At 43.5% G+C, this 14540-nt stretch overlaps 1 protein-coding gene across 1 annotated transcript in view; it reads right to left on the bottom strand.

Moving 5' to 3' along the window:
* DEUP1 (deuterosome assembly protein 1) overlaps window positions 1-14540 on the bottom strand; it is an 85421-nt gene that overhangs the window by 60625 nt on the left and 10256 nt on the right. Inside the window, exon 3 of the mRNA XM_084622048.1 lies at window positions 1109-1280. Within this exon, the coding sequence (XP_084478174.1) occupies window positions 1109-1280 (172 nt within the window). The remainder of the gene's footprint in view (window positions 1-1108; window positions 1281-14540) is intronic.

The raw sequence follows: 14540 nt of genomic DNA, 5'->3' as shown, positions 1-14540 counted from the left end.
TTTGCATTATAATTTGATTATAACATTATATAATTGCTTAATGAAAGATCTTGTCTTAGGAGCAATTCCTTAGACCACCAGCTGACCTGAGTAGCTGAGTTGAGAACTAGCAGAACCTCACATCTGCGTGAAACTTTTGCTGGACTGGCCTCATAAATAAGCAGTGCCCATCACTCATTTAAGACAACAATGAACCTCTTTACATTTTTATCTTCACATGTGCACATGTTTATGCATTACTTAAAAACAAACAAACATCCCACTAAAATGAAACAAACTCACAAGCATTGTGGCAACAAAATGTAGGTAAGTCTGAATGACAGAAGGGGTTGCAGTTGTGGATAGTGAAGAAGGTAAAATAGAACCTTACTAAACAGATAGTCTTTCATGTGTGTACAGAAAATCACACCTGCTTTCATTAGTGACAAAAATATCTTTTTTGCTAATTTTTACGCTTATTAACTCTGCAGAGCCAACATACCCAAGAGTTCGCAAGATGGATTTTTGTCCAAATTTCTTTACTAAACTTGAATTACACATATGCAAATTGTTGGGAGACACTAGGATTGCACTATTGTCTATGAATGTACACTCTGCAGATATGACTGTGCATCTGTACAGTGTCTAGCAGAAAGGATGTCTGATCTTTGATCAGTAATCCTAGGTGGTACTGCAATATAAATAATAATTATGATGGAGTTGCCCAGGTGTAAATGAAGGCTTAATTTGGCCTGGAAAACCTTTATCATTAATGAAGATACACAAGAAGGAAAGAACCCATTTTGACTTTAAAATCCCAGATTGAATTAGCTGGGCTGGCATTTAGAAAAACCAACAAATCAACTTTTTACTTGTAAACAGTGGACATATTTAAACTGGACATAACTGAGACACACTAAACATTGGACTACTCAATGACATTTTTACAGTAATTTTTCAGAGCAGAAACACATTTTAATACAAAATATCAGAGATCATTACTGATCTTTAAAGAATTTGTTCTGTATTCTGATGTGATACACTTAACAGGCATATTTATAAAGTATGCTATTAACTAACTCCCAGAATTAAATGCTTTCTTTATAGGAGATGGTATTCATGTACGTACTTCTTGACCTTTCAGATCCAACTTGCTTTGGGCATTTGCTAATTCTTGATCCCGGACATCCATTCTTGCCTCTAAAGCTCGCACCTTCCTTTCCCATTCCAGTTTCTTGTTGTTTACCATGATATCAATTTGGTGGATTAATTCCTGAAGCTCAGCTTCACATGGAGAAGCTCTAATAATATAAACACAAATTTTTAAAATATAGATTTAGAGAGGAAAAATATTTTATTCAGATTACTGTAATTTATTTACTCTCATCAAAATATCAGGTCTTTAGGGGGTGGGGGCAGGAGGGGAGGAGCCTTAAAGCTAAAGGATGTCTTCAACGTAGACAGAATCCCAGTTCATGATTCTTACCTTAGCTTGAAGTTAGGGTTGGAGGCTACAGTGTTTTTTTCAAAGCCCCTACACATGGCGGTTCCAGCATGTATTCTGGACCTCCTATCAAGTATAAATACCTTATCATACTTCCTGATTATAGTCTACCATCCATGTTATTTGATCAGGCAGTGGACTACTGTGGAAGAATCAATGCAACAATAGTAGCCACACAATAGTGCTGCCATATGAACAATATATAGTTGAAGTAGCAGCTTGAGTTCATTATTTTTTGTCAAACTGATATTTTCCCCTGCAGATCTGATAGTAGGTCATATAAATAACATGCTTTGCTGAATAGTAAACTTTCATTTCCACCAAGTTCCATCTCTCAGAATCCCAAGTGTGGAGAGTGCCAAACTACATCCTGCCAGACCTGGATTTGGTCATACAACCCATAGCTAATGTAATGGTTCCCAATCTTTATTTGCTGGAGCCCTAAGAAGGGCTGTGAGATAGCGCTTCCATCCCTCTGCCTCTATTCTATATTGTTTAGACCATACCCATTACTGTGGTATGTGGGTGCCTTCCAAAGTGAAGGATAAACAGGAAGACCAGCATCTGTCATATGATATTTCTTCTCCGTTCACCCTCTCACATTGAAAAGCTATGTCTTCTTCTTTAACTATGAACGTGATTCACTGCTGCATTACTCCAGTTTTACACTGGTGTAACTTCATTTCTGTGGATTTACTCCAGTGTAAAACTACAGTAATATTGTTGTGAGTCCAGCCTTACCAAAAGAGAGCAACTGAAAAATCAGCATGGTCAAGCTTGATAAGCCAGCTGTAGGGAATATTTTGACTGAACCCTTCTATTAATTTGGGCATTTAAACAAAACCTATCCTGAAAATCCTACAGGGCAAGACTTACATTAGCTGAGTATTTAGAAAGATTGCACATAGTAAGCACAGATATCCCTACCCAAAAGAAAAGGTGGTTATTCTAATTATTCAAGAGAAAACAGTTAACTCTATCACATATAAGTGAACTGATATTTTCAGAAACAGATTAACTATTTTAATATACAAACATTTTAATTAGAAAAGCTTGATATATTAACATCATTATTTTTTATTACAATATCAGACACTTAGATAAGTTTAAAAAACACCTTGCTTCAAGCAGGTTAATTTTTCATTGATGTGATTAGCATCTCTGAGTAGTGTACAGACTGTGCTCTTCACATAGTGCAGTAGAAAGTGACAGACACTGGGTATGTCTACGCAGGAGCTGGTGGTGTAGTTTCCAGCGTGGATATACATACCTGCTCTAGCTCTGATTGAGGTAGTGTGCTGAAAATAGAAATGTAGCCCTGGTGATGTGAGCAGCAAGATGGGCTAGCCACCTGAGTACGATCCCATCTGAAACACAGATACATACTCAAGCAGCTAGACCATCCTGCCACTTGCACCGCTGCAGTGACACTGCTATTTGTAGGGTGGGTGCTAGCCTGATCACAGCTGGAAATTATACCTGCTGCTCTGGTGTAGACATATCCATTGTTTTCCCACTATCAAACTGAAGCAATCATTCAGATCCTGCAGTCCTAGTACAGAAATAACTTCCAGAATGTGACCAAAACAACAAAAGTATTTTAGAGGTCTTTGTGACCAGTTGGCTGACTAATGTGAGGGCTAAAAGGTTGTTAAAACTAAGTCTAGTTAATAAGATTGCTAGTTATGTGACTTTCCCAGCCTGAATGGTAAAAGAGCTCAAGCAACAAAGCATCTCCTATTAAATCAGCAGTTTTACTTTCACTAAAAAGAGAAAAAAGCCTACTCATGAGAAAATGTCCTCTTCAGGAGATGAAGAAACCTTTTTCCATTGTACTTGTGCTGTTCCTAAAAGCAGATTTGTACAATATCTTCAAACACAAAGTAGTAAGCTTTCCGAACCTTTGAAGTTAAGTTTGAAATTCATCCTTTTCAACAGGACTCCTTTGACACTGATGAATGACATTTTTACAATGTTACTTCCAGGTCATGACTCTTCATAAGCAGGAAGGCTATGTCGAGAGATCTGAACAGAGACTAACTAGCCCTATATTTACATCCCTGAACTGGATATTAAAGGCAGTAAGAGGAAGTGTAATCAGAAACTCAGTATTTGTTGCCTTCTCAGTTACAAATAAGTCAGGATATCATCTCATTTTTAAAATTTATTTAAACATTTTCAATAAAGAGAAGGGGTAAACAGTGAGGTGGCAAAGTTTGCAGATGATACTAAACTGCTCAAGATAGTTAAGACCAAAGCAGACTGTGAAGAACTTCAAAAAGATCTCACAAAACTAAGTGATTGGGCAACAAAATGGCAAATGAAATGTAATGTGGACAAATGTAAAGTAATGCTCATTGGAAAAAATAACACCAACTATACATACAATATGATGGGGACTAATTTAGCTACAACTAATCAGGAGAAACATCTTGGAGTCACCGTGGATATTTCTCTGAAGACGTCCACGCAGTGTGCAGTAGCAGTCAAAAAAGCAAACAGGATGTTAGGAATCATTTAAAAGGGATAGAGAATAAGACGGAGAATATCTTATTGTCCTTATATAAATCCATGGTACGCCCACATCTTGAATACTGCATACAGATGTGGTCCCCTCATCTCAAAAAAGATATACTGGCATTAGAAAAGGTTCAGAAAAGGGCAACTAAAATGAGGGGTTTGGAACAGGTCCCATATAAAGAGAGATTAAAGAGGCTAGGACTTTTCAGCTTGGAAAAGAGGAGACTAAGGGGGGATACGATAGAGGTTTATAAAATCATGACTGGTGTGGAGAAAAGTGAATAAGGAAAAGTTATTTACTTGTTCCCATAATATAAGAACTAGGGGCCACAAAGTAAACTACAGTTGATACCATCTGTTATTTTTCAGGTTTGTTACTATGAGGTCCATATTCCTATAGACTACATTATGCTCCCACTGTACGTTAGCAGACTGTGCCTTCGCTTTGTAATGAGTGTGTCTGAATCCAGTTCACACTGAGGAATCACACTGCAGGAAGCCCCACTATCCAGCTGAAATTGCAGAGGGCATTCACTATTAACAGAGTTGCATGCACAGAGGTTGGTGTTGTCCTTTGTTTCCTTAGTGTCCCAAACAGCCTGAACCTGATATGCTCTTGGACTCAAGGAGAGAGTCATGATGTCATCACTGCTGTCTACCTCCCTTTTGTACAAATCTGACTGAATCTTTGAAACCTTCCTCTGCTCTTGCATACACTGACAAAATGGCTCAAATTGCCATATGCAATGCTGCCCTAGCTCAGGGCACTGCTCCTTTAGTCGCGCATGCTTTTTCCAAAAGTAAATGCATTTCAATATGGGTATGATATCCTGGCCACCTGTTCTCCTTTACTGTTTGTCGCATCTCATATACTTCTTGGGGTGTTGTGCCTTCTAGGGTTTTCATCCTGTCTTTTGTGGCTTCTACTGCAAACCCCATATTTAAGCATCTATGTAATATGACAGGTTTCAGAGTAGCAGCCGTGGTTTTTTTTTATAGTCTGTATTCACAAAAGAAAAGGAGTACTTGTGGCACCTTAGAGACTAACAAATTTATTTGAGCATAAGCTTTCGTGAGACTGCTGAATTGGAATTAATTTGCAAATTGGATACAATTAACTTAGGCTTGAATAGAGACTGGGAGTGGATGGGTCATTACACAAAGTAAAACTATTTCCCTCTCCACCCCCAACTGCTGCAACTGCTGCTGGGAGTAGTGTGACCACAATTAAAGAAAGATGTTGAAAAACTGGAGAGGGTTCAGAGAATAGCCAAAAGAAGTATTAAAGGATTAGAAAACCTGCCTTATAGGGATAGATTTAATCTATGTAGTTTAAAAAGAGAAGGTTAAGGGGTGACTTGATTACAGTCTATAAGTAATTACATGGTGTCATAAATATAAAGGGAAGGGTAAACCCCTTTGAAATCCCTCCTGGCCAGGGGAAAGCTCCTCTCACCTGTAAAGGGTTAAGAAGCTAAAGGTAACCTCGCTGGCACCTGACCAAAATGACCAATGAGGAGACAAGATACTTTCAAAAGCTGGGAGGAGGGAGAGAAACAAAGGGTCTGTGTCTGTCTGTAGTCGTCTTGGCCAGGGACAGAACAGGAATGGAGTCTTAGAACTTTTAGTAACTAATCTAGCTAGGTATGTGTTAGATTATGATTTCTTTAAATGGCTGAGAAAAGAATTGTGCTGAATAGAATAACTATTTCTGTCTGTGTATCTTTTTTGTAACTTAAGGTTTTGCCTAGAGGGGTTCTCTATGTTTTTGAATCTAATTACCCTGTAAGATATCTACCATCCTGATTTTACAGGGGGGATTTCTTTATGTCTAATTACTTCTATTTTTTATTAAAAGTCTTCTTGTAAAACACTGAATGCTTTTTCATTGTTCTCAGATCCAAGGGTTTGGGTCTGTGGTCACCTATGCAAATTGGTGAGGCTTTTTATCCAACATTTCCCAGGAAAGGGGGGGTGCAAGTGTTGGGAGGATTGTTCATTATTCTTAAGATCCAAGGGTCTGCGTCTGTAGTCACCTAGGCAAATTGGTGAGGCTTTTTACCAAACCTTGTCCAGGAAGTGGGGTGCAAGGTTTTGGGAAGTATTTTGGGGGGAAGGACGCGTCCAAACAGCTCTTCCCCAGTAACCAGTATTAGTTTGGTGGTGGTAGCGGCCAGTCCAAGGTGTAATATTTTGTACCTTGGGGAAGTTTTGACCTAAGCTGGTAAAGATAAGCTTAGGAGGTTTTTCATGCAGGTCCCCACATCTGTACCCTAGAGTTCAGAGTGGGGGAGGAACCGTGACATGGTGGCACAGTGGTGGGATTAACCTGAAATCATTTTGAGATCCAGTTGAGATTTTTTGAACTAGAAATACAGATTTTAAAAAGAATTTTTTTTTTTCCTGTGGAAAGGAAGTCCAGAAAGCAGGTTTGAAACTGAAAGCAGCTTGGTTTCTCTCTGCTTTGTGGCCAAGCAGAGACAAAAGGGGATTATCTTGTGAATTGCAGGTTTTCTTTGCCTGGAGGCAGGGTACTTAACTCCTGCAGGGAAATTCACAGTCTTCCAACCCAGAGGTTTTTTTTTTTCTTTTCTTCCTAAAAGTAAATAGGGGGTGTGTGCTCTACCCATTTGCCTGGAGACAAAAGTGGCAGGGTTTTTTTTTTAGGATTTTGATTTTTTTTTGTTTTACAAGGAGCACAGGTTTGAAAAGAAATTTTTTTTTCTTTGGGCTGGGTAAGCAGGTTTCCAAGTAGTTGGAGGTTTTTTGCTTTAATTTGGGCCCAGAGCAGAGACAAGGGAATTGTCTTTTTCTGTAGGCTGACAATCACTATCAGAGAATAGGTATTCTATTCCAGCACAGCAAAATTTTACAGCCAAGTTTTGTTTGTTTATTTCTAAACCTCAGGTGTAAAGTTAGTTAAAAACAGAGAGGTTAGAATGGCCAAATCCTCGGCTCGACTACAGCTGGAATTAACCAAATTTCAGGCTGAGGAAAAACAAAGGGAACATGAAAGACAGATAGAACTCATGCGGCTGGAGAAGGAGGTACAGGAGGCTGCCCACAAGAGGGAAATGGAGGCAAGGAAGCATGTGGAGGAGATGGAGAGGATAAAGGCCCAGCAGAATATACCAACAAACCCTAGCAATCCTTCTCCAGGTACCACTTCCCATCCCAGAAAGTTCCCCACCTACAAGGCAGGTGATGATACTGAGGCCTTCTTAGAAAACTTCGAAAGGGCCTGCCTTGGGTACAACATCTCTACTGACCAATACATGGTAGAGCTGAGGCCGCAGCTCAGTGGACCCTTAGCTGAGGTGGCAGCTGAAATGCCTAAAGAACATATGAACAAGTATGAACTGCTTAAATCCAAGGCGAGAGTCAGAATGGGGATAACACCCGAGCAGTCTCGTCGGAGGTTCCGAGCCCTAAGGTGGAAACCAGACATGTCATTTACCCGACATGCCTACCACATTGTGAAACATTGGGATGCCTGGATATCAGGAGCAAGTGTTGAATCTCCAGTAAATTTGCCCTTCCTAATGCAAATGGAACAATTCTTAGAGGGTGTTCCTGAGGAAATAGAAAGATACATCCTAGATGGGAAACCCAAAACTGTAATCGAGGCAGGAGAGATTGGAGCCAGATGGGTGGAGGTGGCAGAGAAGAAGAAAACTGGTCGCAGTTGGAGCGGAGACCAGAAGGGACCACCCCAGACCACACCCTATTACCGGGGGCCGCCCAAAGCCCCACCTACCTCCCAAAGAACCCTCCAGACCCCTTATCGTCCCACCACCCCGTTCTCCAGCAACCCACCTCGCCCCGGTGACCCGTCAGCCGGACGATGTTTTAAATGTAACGAGCTGGGGCATGTAAAGGCCAACTGCCCCAAGAACCCCAACAGATTACAGTTCATTGCACCGGAATCACACCAGAGGTCCACAGGCCCAGATACCTCCCAGATACCCTTGGAGCGGAGGGAAACTGTGAGTGTGGGTGGGAAGAAGGTCACCGCGTGGAGGGACACCGGAGCACAAGTGTCAGCTATCCATGCTTCCTTAGTGGACCCCAATTTAATCAACCCAGAGATCCAAGTGACGATTCAACCCTTCAAGTCCAACTCTTTCAATTTGCCTACAGCCAAGTTGCCTGTCCAGTACAAGGGCTGGTCAGGAATGTGGACTTTTGCAGTCTATGATGATTATCCCATCCCCATGCTGTTGGGGGAAGACTTGGCCAATCATGTGAAGCAGGCCAAGAGGGTGGGAATGGTCACCCGCAGCCAGGCTAAACAAGCCGTGAGGCCTAGCTCTGTTCCGGAAACTTTTATCAGGACCCAGTCAGAGGTGATGGACCCGGACCCCAGGCCAATGTCTGCAACAGCAGTAATGGATCCAGTCCCAGAGACCCAGACGGAACCAGTCTCAGAACCGGAACCAGCCAAACAACCAACACCAGACCCCGTGCCAGCACTGAGTCCAGTACTTGCAACCTCAACGCCAGAGGGCCCCACTGAACCTGAACTGGCAGCAGCCGATAACCCTACACAAGAGGCTCAGCCGGAGCCTGAATCCCAACATAGTGCACCAGCGGAGAGCGGTTCACAGTCAACAGAAACAGCTCCATCCCCTATATCGCTTCCAGAGGGACCAAGCCTAGGTCCACAATCCCATGAGGAACTGATGTCTCCAGCATCAAGGGAACAGTTCCAGACCAAACAGGAAGCAGATGAAAGCCTCCAGAGAGCTTGGACGGCGGCACGGAGCAACCCACCGCCTCTCAGCTCTTCTAATCGATCCAGGTTTGTTGTAGAAAGAGGACTTTTATACAAGGAAACTCTTTCTGGTGGACACCAGGAAGACTGGCATCCTCAGAGACAGTTGGTAGTTCCAACTAAATACCGGGCCAAGCTCTTGAGCTTAGCCCATGATCACCCTAGTGGCCATGCTGGGGTGAACAGGACCAAAGACCGTTTGGGGGGGTCATTCCACTGGGAGGGAACGGGCAAGGATGTTTCTACCTATGTCCAGTCTTGTGAGGTGTGCCAAAGAGTGGGAAAACCCCAAGACCAGGTCAAAGCCCCTCTACAACCACTCCCCATCATTGAAGTTCCATTTCAGCGAGTAGCTGTGGATATTCTGGGTCCTTTTCCGAAAAAGACACCCAGAGGAAAGCAGTACATACTGACTTTCATGGATTTTGCCACCCGATGGCCGGAAGCAGTAGCTCTAAGCAACACCAGGGCTAAAAGTGTGTGCCAGGCACTAGCAGACATTTTTGCCAGGGTAGGTTGGCCCTCCGACATCCTCACAGATGCAGGGACTAATTTCCTGGCAGGAACTATGAAAAACCTTTGGGAAGCTCATGGGGTAAATCACTTGGTTGCCACTCCTTACCATCATCAAACAAATGGCATGGTGGAGAAGTTTAATGGAACTTTGGGGGCCATGATACGTAAATTCGTAAATGAGCACTCCAATGATTGGGACCTAGTATTGCAGCAGTTGCTCTTTGCCTACAGAGCTGTACCACATCCCAGTTTAGGGTTTTCCCCATTTGAACTTGTATATGGCCGTGAGGTTAAGGGGCCATTGCAGTTGGTGAAGCAGCAATGGGAGGGATTTACACCTTCTCCAGGAACTAACATTCTGGACTTTGTAACCAACCTACAAAACACCCTCCGAACCTCTTTAGCCCTTGCTAGAGAAAACTTACAGGATGCTCAAAAAGAGCAAAAAGCCTGGTATGATAAACATGCCAGAGAGCGTTCCTTCAAAGTAGGAGACCAGGTCATGGTCTTAAAGGCGCTCCAGGCCCATAAAATGGAAGCATCGTGGGAAGGGCCATTCGTGGTCCAGGAGCGCCTGGGAGCTGTTAATTATCTCATAGCATTCCCCACCTCCAACCGAAAGCCTAAGGTGTATCATATTAATTCTCTAAAGCCCTTTTATTCCAGAGAATTAAAGGTTTGTCAGTTTACAGCCCAGGGAGGAGACGACGCTGAGTGGCCTGAAGGTGTCTATTACGAAGGGAAATGTGCTGGTGGTGTGGAAGAGGTGAACCTCTCCATGACCCTTGGGCGTATGCAGCGACAGCAGATCCAGGAGCTGTGCACTAGCTACGCGCCAACGTTCTCAGCCACCCCAGGACTGACTGAACGGGCATACCACTCCATTGACACAGGTAATGCTCACCCAATTAGGGTCCACCCTTACCGGGTGTCTCCTCAAGCTAAAACTGCTATAGAACGGGAGATCCAGGATATGTTACAGATGGGTGTAATCCGCCCCTCTGAAAGTGCATGGGCATCTCCAGTGGTTCTAGTTCCCAAACCAGATGGGGAAATACGTTTTTGCGTGGACTACCGTAAGCTAAATGCTGTAACTCGCCCAGACAACTATCCAATGCCACGCACTGATGAACTATTAGAGGAACTGGGACGGGCCCAGTTCATCTCTACCTTGGACTTAACCAAGGGGTACTGGCAGGTACCGCTAGATGAATCAGTCAAGGAAAGGTCAGCCTTCATCACACATCTCGGGTGTATGAATTTAATGTACTCCCTTTCGGGCTGCGAAATGCACCCGCCACTTTCCAAAGACTTGTAGATGGTCTCCTAGCGGGATTAGGAGAATATGCAGTCGCCTACCTTGACGATGTGGCCATATTTTCGGATTCCTGGGCAGACCACCTGGAACATCTACAAAAAGTCCTTGAGCGCATAAGGGAGGCAGGACTAACTGTTAAGGCTAAGAAGTGTCAAATAGTCCTAAACAGAGTGACTTACCTTGGACACCAGGTGGGTCAAGGAACTATCAGCCCCCTACAGGCCAAAGTGGATGCTATCCAAAAGTGGCCTGTCCCAAAGTCAAAGAAACAGGTTCAATCCTTCTTAGGCTTGGCCGGTTATTACAGACGATTTGTACCGCACTACAGCCAAATCGCTGCCCCACTGACAGACCTAACCAAAAAGAAACAGCCAAATGCTGTTCAGTGGACTGGAAAGTGTCAGAAGGCCTTTAACAAGCTTAAAGCGACACTCATGTCTGACCCTGTACTAAGGGCCCCAGACTTTGACAAACCGTTCCTAGTAACCACAGATGCATCCGAGCGTGGTGTGGGAGCAGTTTTAATGCAGAAAGGACCTGATCAAGAATTCCACCCTGTAGTGTTTCTCAGCAAAAAACTGTCTGAGAGGGAAAGCAACTGGTCAGTCACTGAAAAAGAATGTTATGCCATTGTCTACGCTCTGGAAAAGCTACGCCCATATGTTTGGGGACGGCGTTTCCACCTGCAAACCGACCATGCTGCACTAAAGTGGCTTCACACCGTCAAAGAAACTAACAAAAAACTTCTTCGGTGGAGTTTAGCTCTCCAAGATTTTGATTTCGACATCCAACACATCTCAGGAGCTTCTAACAAAGTGGCTGATGCACTCTCCCGTGAAAGTTTCCCAGAATCAACTGGTTAAAATCGTCCTTGAGATGTGGAAAATATTGTTAGTCTTTATGTACTTGGTAGTATATTTAGAGATGCATGTGTCTTATTAACTCTGTTTTCCTAGAGCTCCAGGAAGAAATCCCAGCCAGTGTTTCACCCTAGCTGAGATTTGGGGGGCGTGTCATAAATATAAAGGGAAGGGTAAACCCCTTTGAAATCCCTCCTGGCCAGGGGAAAGCTCCTCTCACCTGTAAAGGGTTAAGAAGCTAAAGGTAACCTCGCTGGCACCTGACCAAAATGACCAATGAGGAGACAAGATACTTTCAAAAGCTGGGAGGAGGGAGAGAAACAAAGGGTCTGTGTCTGTCTGTAGTCGTCTTGGCCAGGGACAGAACAGGAATGGAGTCTTAGAACTTTTAGTAACTAATCTAGCTAGGTATGTGTTAGATTATGATTTCTTTAAATGGCTGAGAAAAGAATTGTGCTGAATAGAATAACTATTTCTGTCTGTGTATCTTTTTTGTAACTTAAGGTTTTGCCTAGAGGGGTTCTCTATGTTTTTGAATCTAATTACCCTGTAAGATATCTACCATCCTGATTTTACAGGGGGGATTTCTTTATGTCTAATTACTTCTATTTTTTATTAAAAGTCTTCTTGTAAAACACTGAATGCTTTTTCATTGTTCTCAGATCCAAGGGTTTGGGTCTGTGGTCACCTATGCAAATTGGTGAGGCTTTTTATCCAACATTTCCCAGGAAAGGGGGGGTGCAAGTGTTGGGAGGATTGTTCATTATTCTTAAGATCCAAGGGTCTGCGTCTGTAGTCACCTAGGCAAATTGGTGAGGCTTTTTACCAAACCTTGTCCAGGAAGTGGGGTGCAAGGTTTTGGGAAGTATTTTGGGGGGAAGGACGCGTCCAAACAGCTCTTCCCCAGTAACCAGTATTAGTTTGGTGGTGGTAGCGGCCAGTCCAAGGTGTAATATTTTGTACCTTGGGGAAGTTTTGACCTAAGCTGGTAAAGATAAGCTTAGGAGGTTTTTCATGCAGGTCCCCACATCTGTACCCTAGAGTTCAGAGTGGGGGAGGAACCGTGACACATGGGGACAAATATTTACTAATGGGCTCTTCAATCTAGTAGAGAAAGGTATACAGGATCCCATGGCTGGGAGTTGAAGCTAAACAAATTCAGACTGAAAATAAGGTGTACATTTTTTACAGTGAGCATGATTAACCCTTGGAACAATTTACCAAGAGTCATGGTGGATTCTCCATCACTGACAAATTTTTAAATCAAGATTGGATATTTTTCAAAAAGATATGCTCTGGGATTATTTTGGGGAAGTTCTATGGCAGAGGTGGGCAAACTTTTTGGCCCGAGGGCCACATCTGGGTATGGAAATTGTATGGTGATCCATGAATGCTCATGAAATTGGGGGGCGGAGGGTGGGAGGGCTCCGGCTGGGGGTGCAGGCTCTGGGATGGGGATGAGGGGTTGCGGGTCCAGGAGGGTTCTCCAGGCTGGGACCTAGGGGTTCGGAGGGCGGGAGGGGGATCAGGGCTGAGGCAGGGGATTGGGGCATGGGAGGGGGCAGGGTAGCAGGCTTACCTCAAGCATTTCCAAGAAACAGTGCTGCCCTGTCCACAGGCACTGCCCCTGCAGCTCGAATTGGCAGCAGTTCCCAGCCAATGGGAGCTGCGGGGGTAGCGTGCTGAGCCCTCTGGCTGCCCCTATGCGTAGAAGCCAGAGGGGGGACGTGCCGCTGCTTCTGGGAGCCGTGCGGAGTGAGGCAAGACCCCGACCCCGCTCCCCGGCTGGAGCGCCAGAGCAGGGCAAGCCCTGGACTCTGCTTCCTGGTGGGAGCTCAAGGGCCAGATTAAAACGTCTGGAGGACTGGATGTGGCCCCCGGGCCGTAGTTTGCCCACCCCTGTTCTATGGCCTGTGTTATACAGGAGGAAAGAGAAGATAATCACTATTGTCCCTTCTGCCTTGAATCTATGAATCTATAATTGAGACCCCCCCCTTACTGAAAACTTCCTGTGCCAACAATCTCTGTAGGATAAAGCTATGAGCTGTTTAGATTCAGCAACTCAGCTGAACCCATATATTGTGGTATCACATAGAGAGAGAGGCTGTGAGGTAACCAGGGCAAAACACATTTAAATTATGCAGTAAATTCCACATCAGTAAATTGATGTAATTTACATGATGACCGAATGGAAGGGAGGGGCTGCACCAGAAAAAGCAAATAGTGTTTCTGTGTAGGTTGTTTACTTTATTCTGCTTAAATCCCATCTTTCCACACCCTCCGTGTGTAATTTTTCATCAGGCTTCTGTACTAAATCTTCCAACAAATATGACAGCTTTGGATAGTGGTTTGTACTGTGGACAACTTTCCACTATGAATACCAATTCAGCTTTCTACATAAACCACAAAATATCTTTCATATTGTAACAACTTTTGGGTCAGAATTGGGTCAGAATTAGATTAGCAAACTTTAACTATGTCACCCTCTCTTTTGAATCCCTTCACTACTTCATTCTTCTCTATTGTATAAAACATAAGCTTCTTGTCTTCACTTTCAGGTCTTTCATGACCTATCCCTACCTTACCTATCATCTCTCATTTAGTATCGAAACGTTAACTCCGACCTCAAATTAGTCCAAGATGTCAGCCTCTATCATCCACTTGTTAAATTTTCAAACAAGCACCCTCATCCTTGGGACAAGCTCCCAGTAAACATCTGCTAAACCAATTCATTATCTTCCTTCAAACTCTCCTTTGCCTTGAGATCTACAAAAACATTGTCAATAGTTATGCTGCTTATGCGCTGAGACCACAGCCTACTATGCTGACCATAATGTCTCACTGTGTCTTTGTATTCCCCATCTGTCTGTATCCATCTGTGGTCTCTTGTCTTATGCTTAGACTATAAACTCTTTGGGGGCAGGGATTATCTTTTTGTTCTGTGTTGATACAGCACCTAGCACAATGGGTACCTGCTCCATGACTGGGGATTCTAGGCACTATGATAATACATACAATGATAATAATTAATAACCTATTACCAATGACCACTCCTCTCTCTTCTAATTC

The sequence above is a fragment of the Lepidochelys olivacea genome (assembly GCF_965140295.1).
Source record: "Lepidochelys olivacea isolate rLepOli2 genome assembly, chromosome: 1".
Lineage (NCBI taxonomy): Eukaryota > Metazoa > Chordata > Testudines > Cheloniidae > Lepidochelys > Lepidochelys olivacea.
This window is presented reverse-complemented; position numbering and strand designations above follow the sequence as displayed.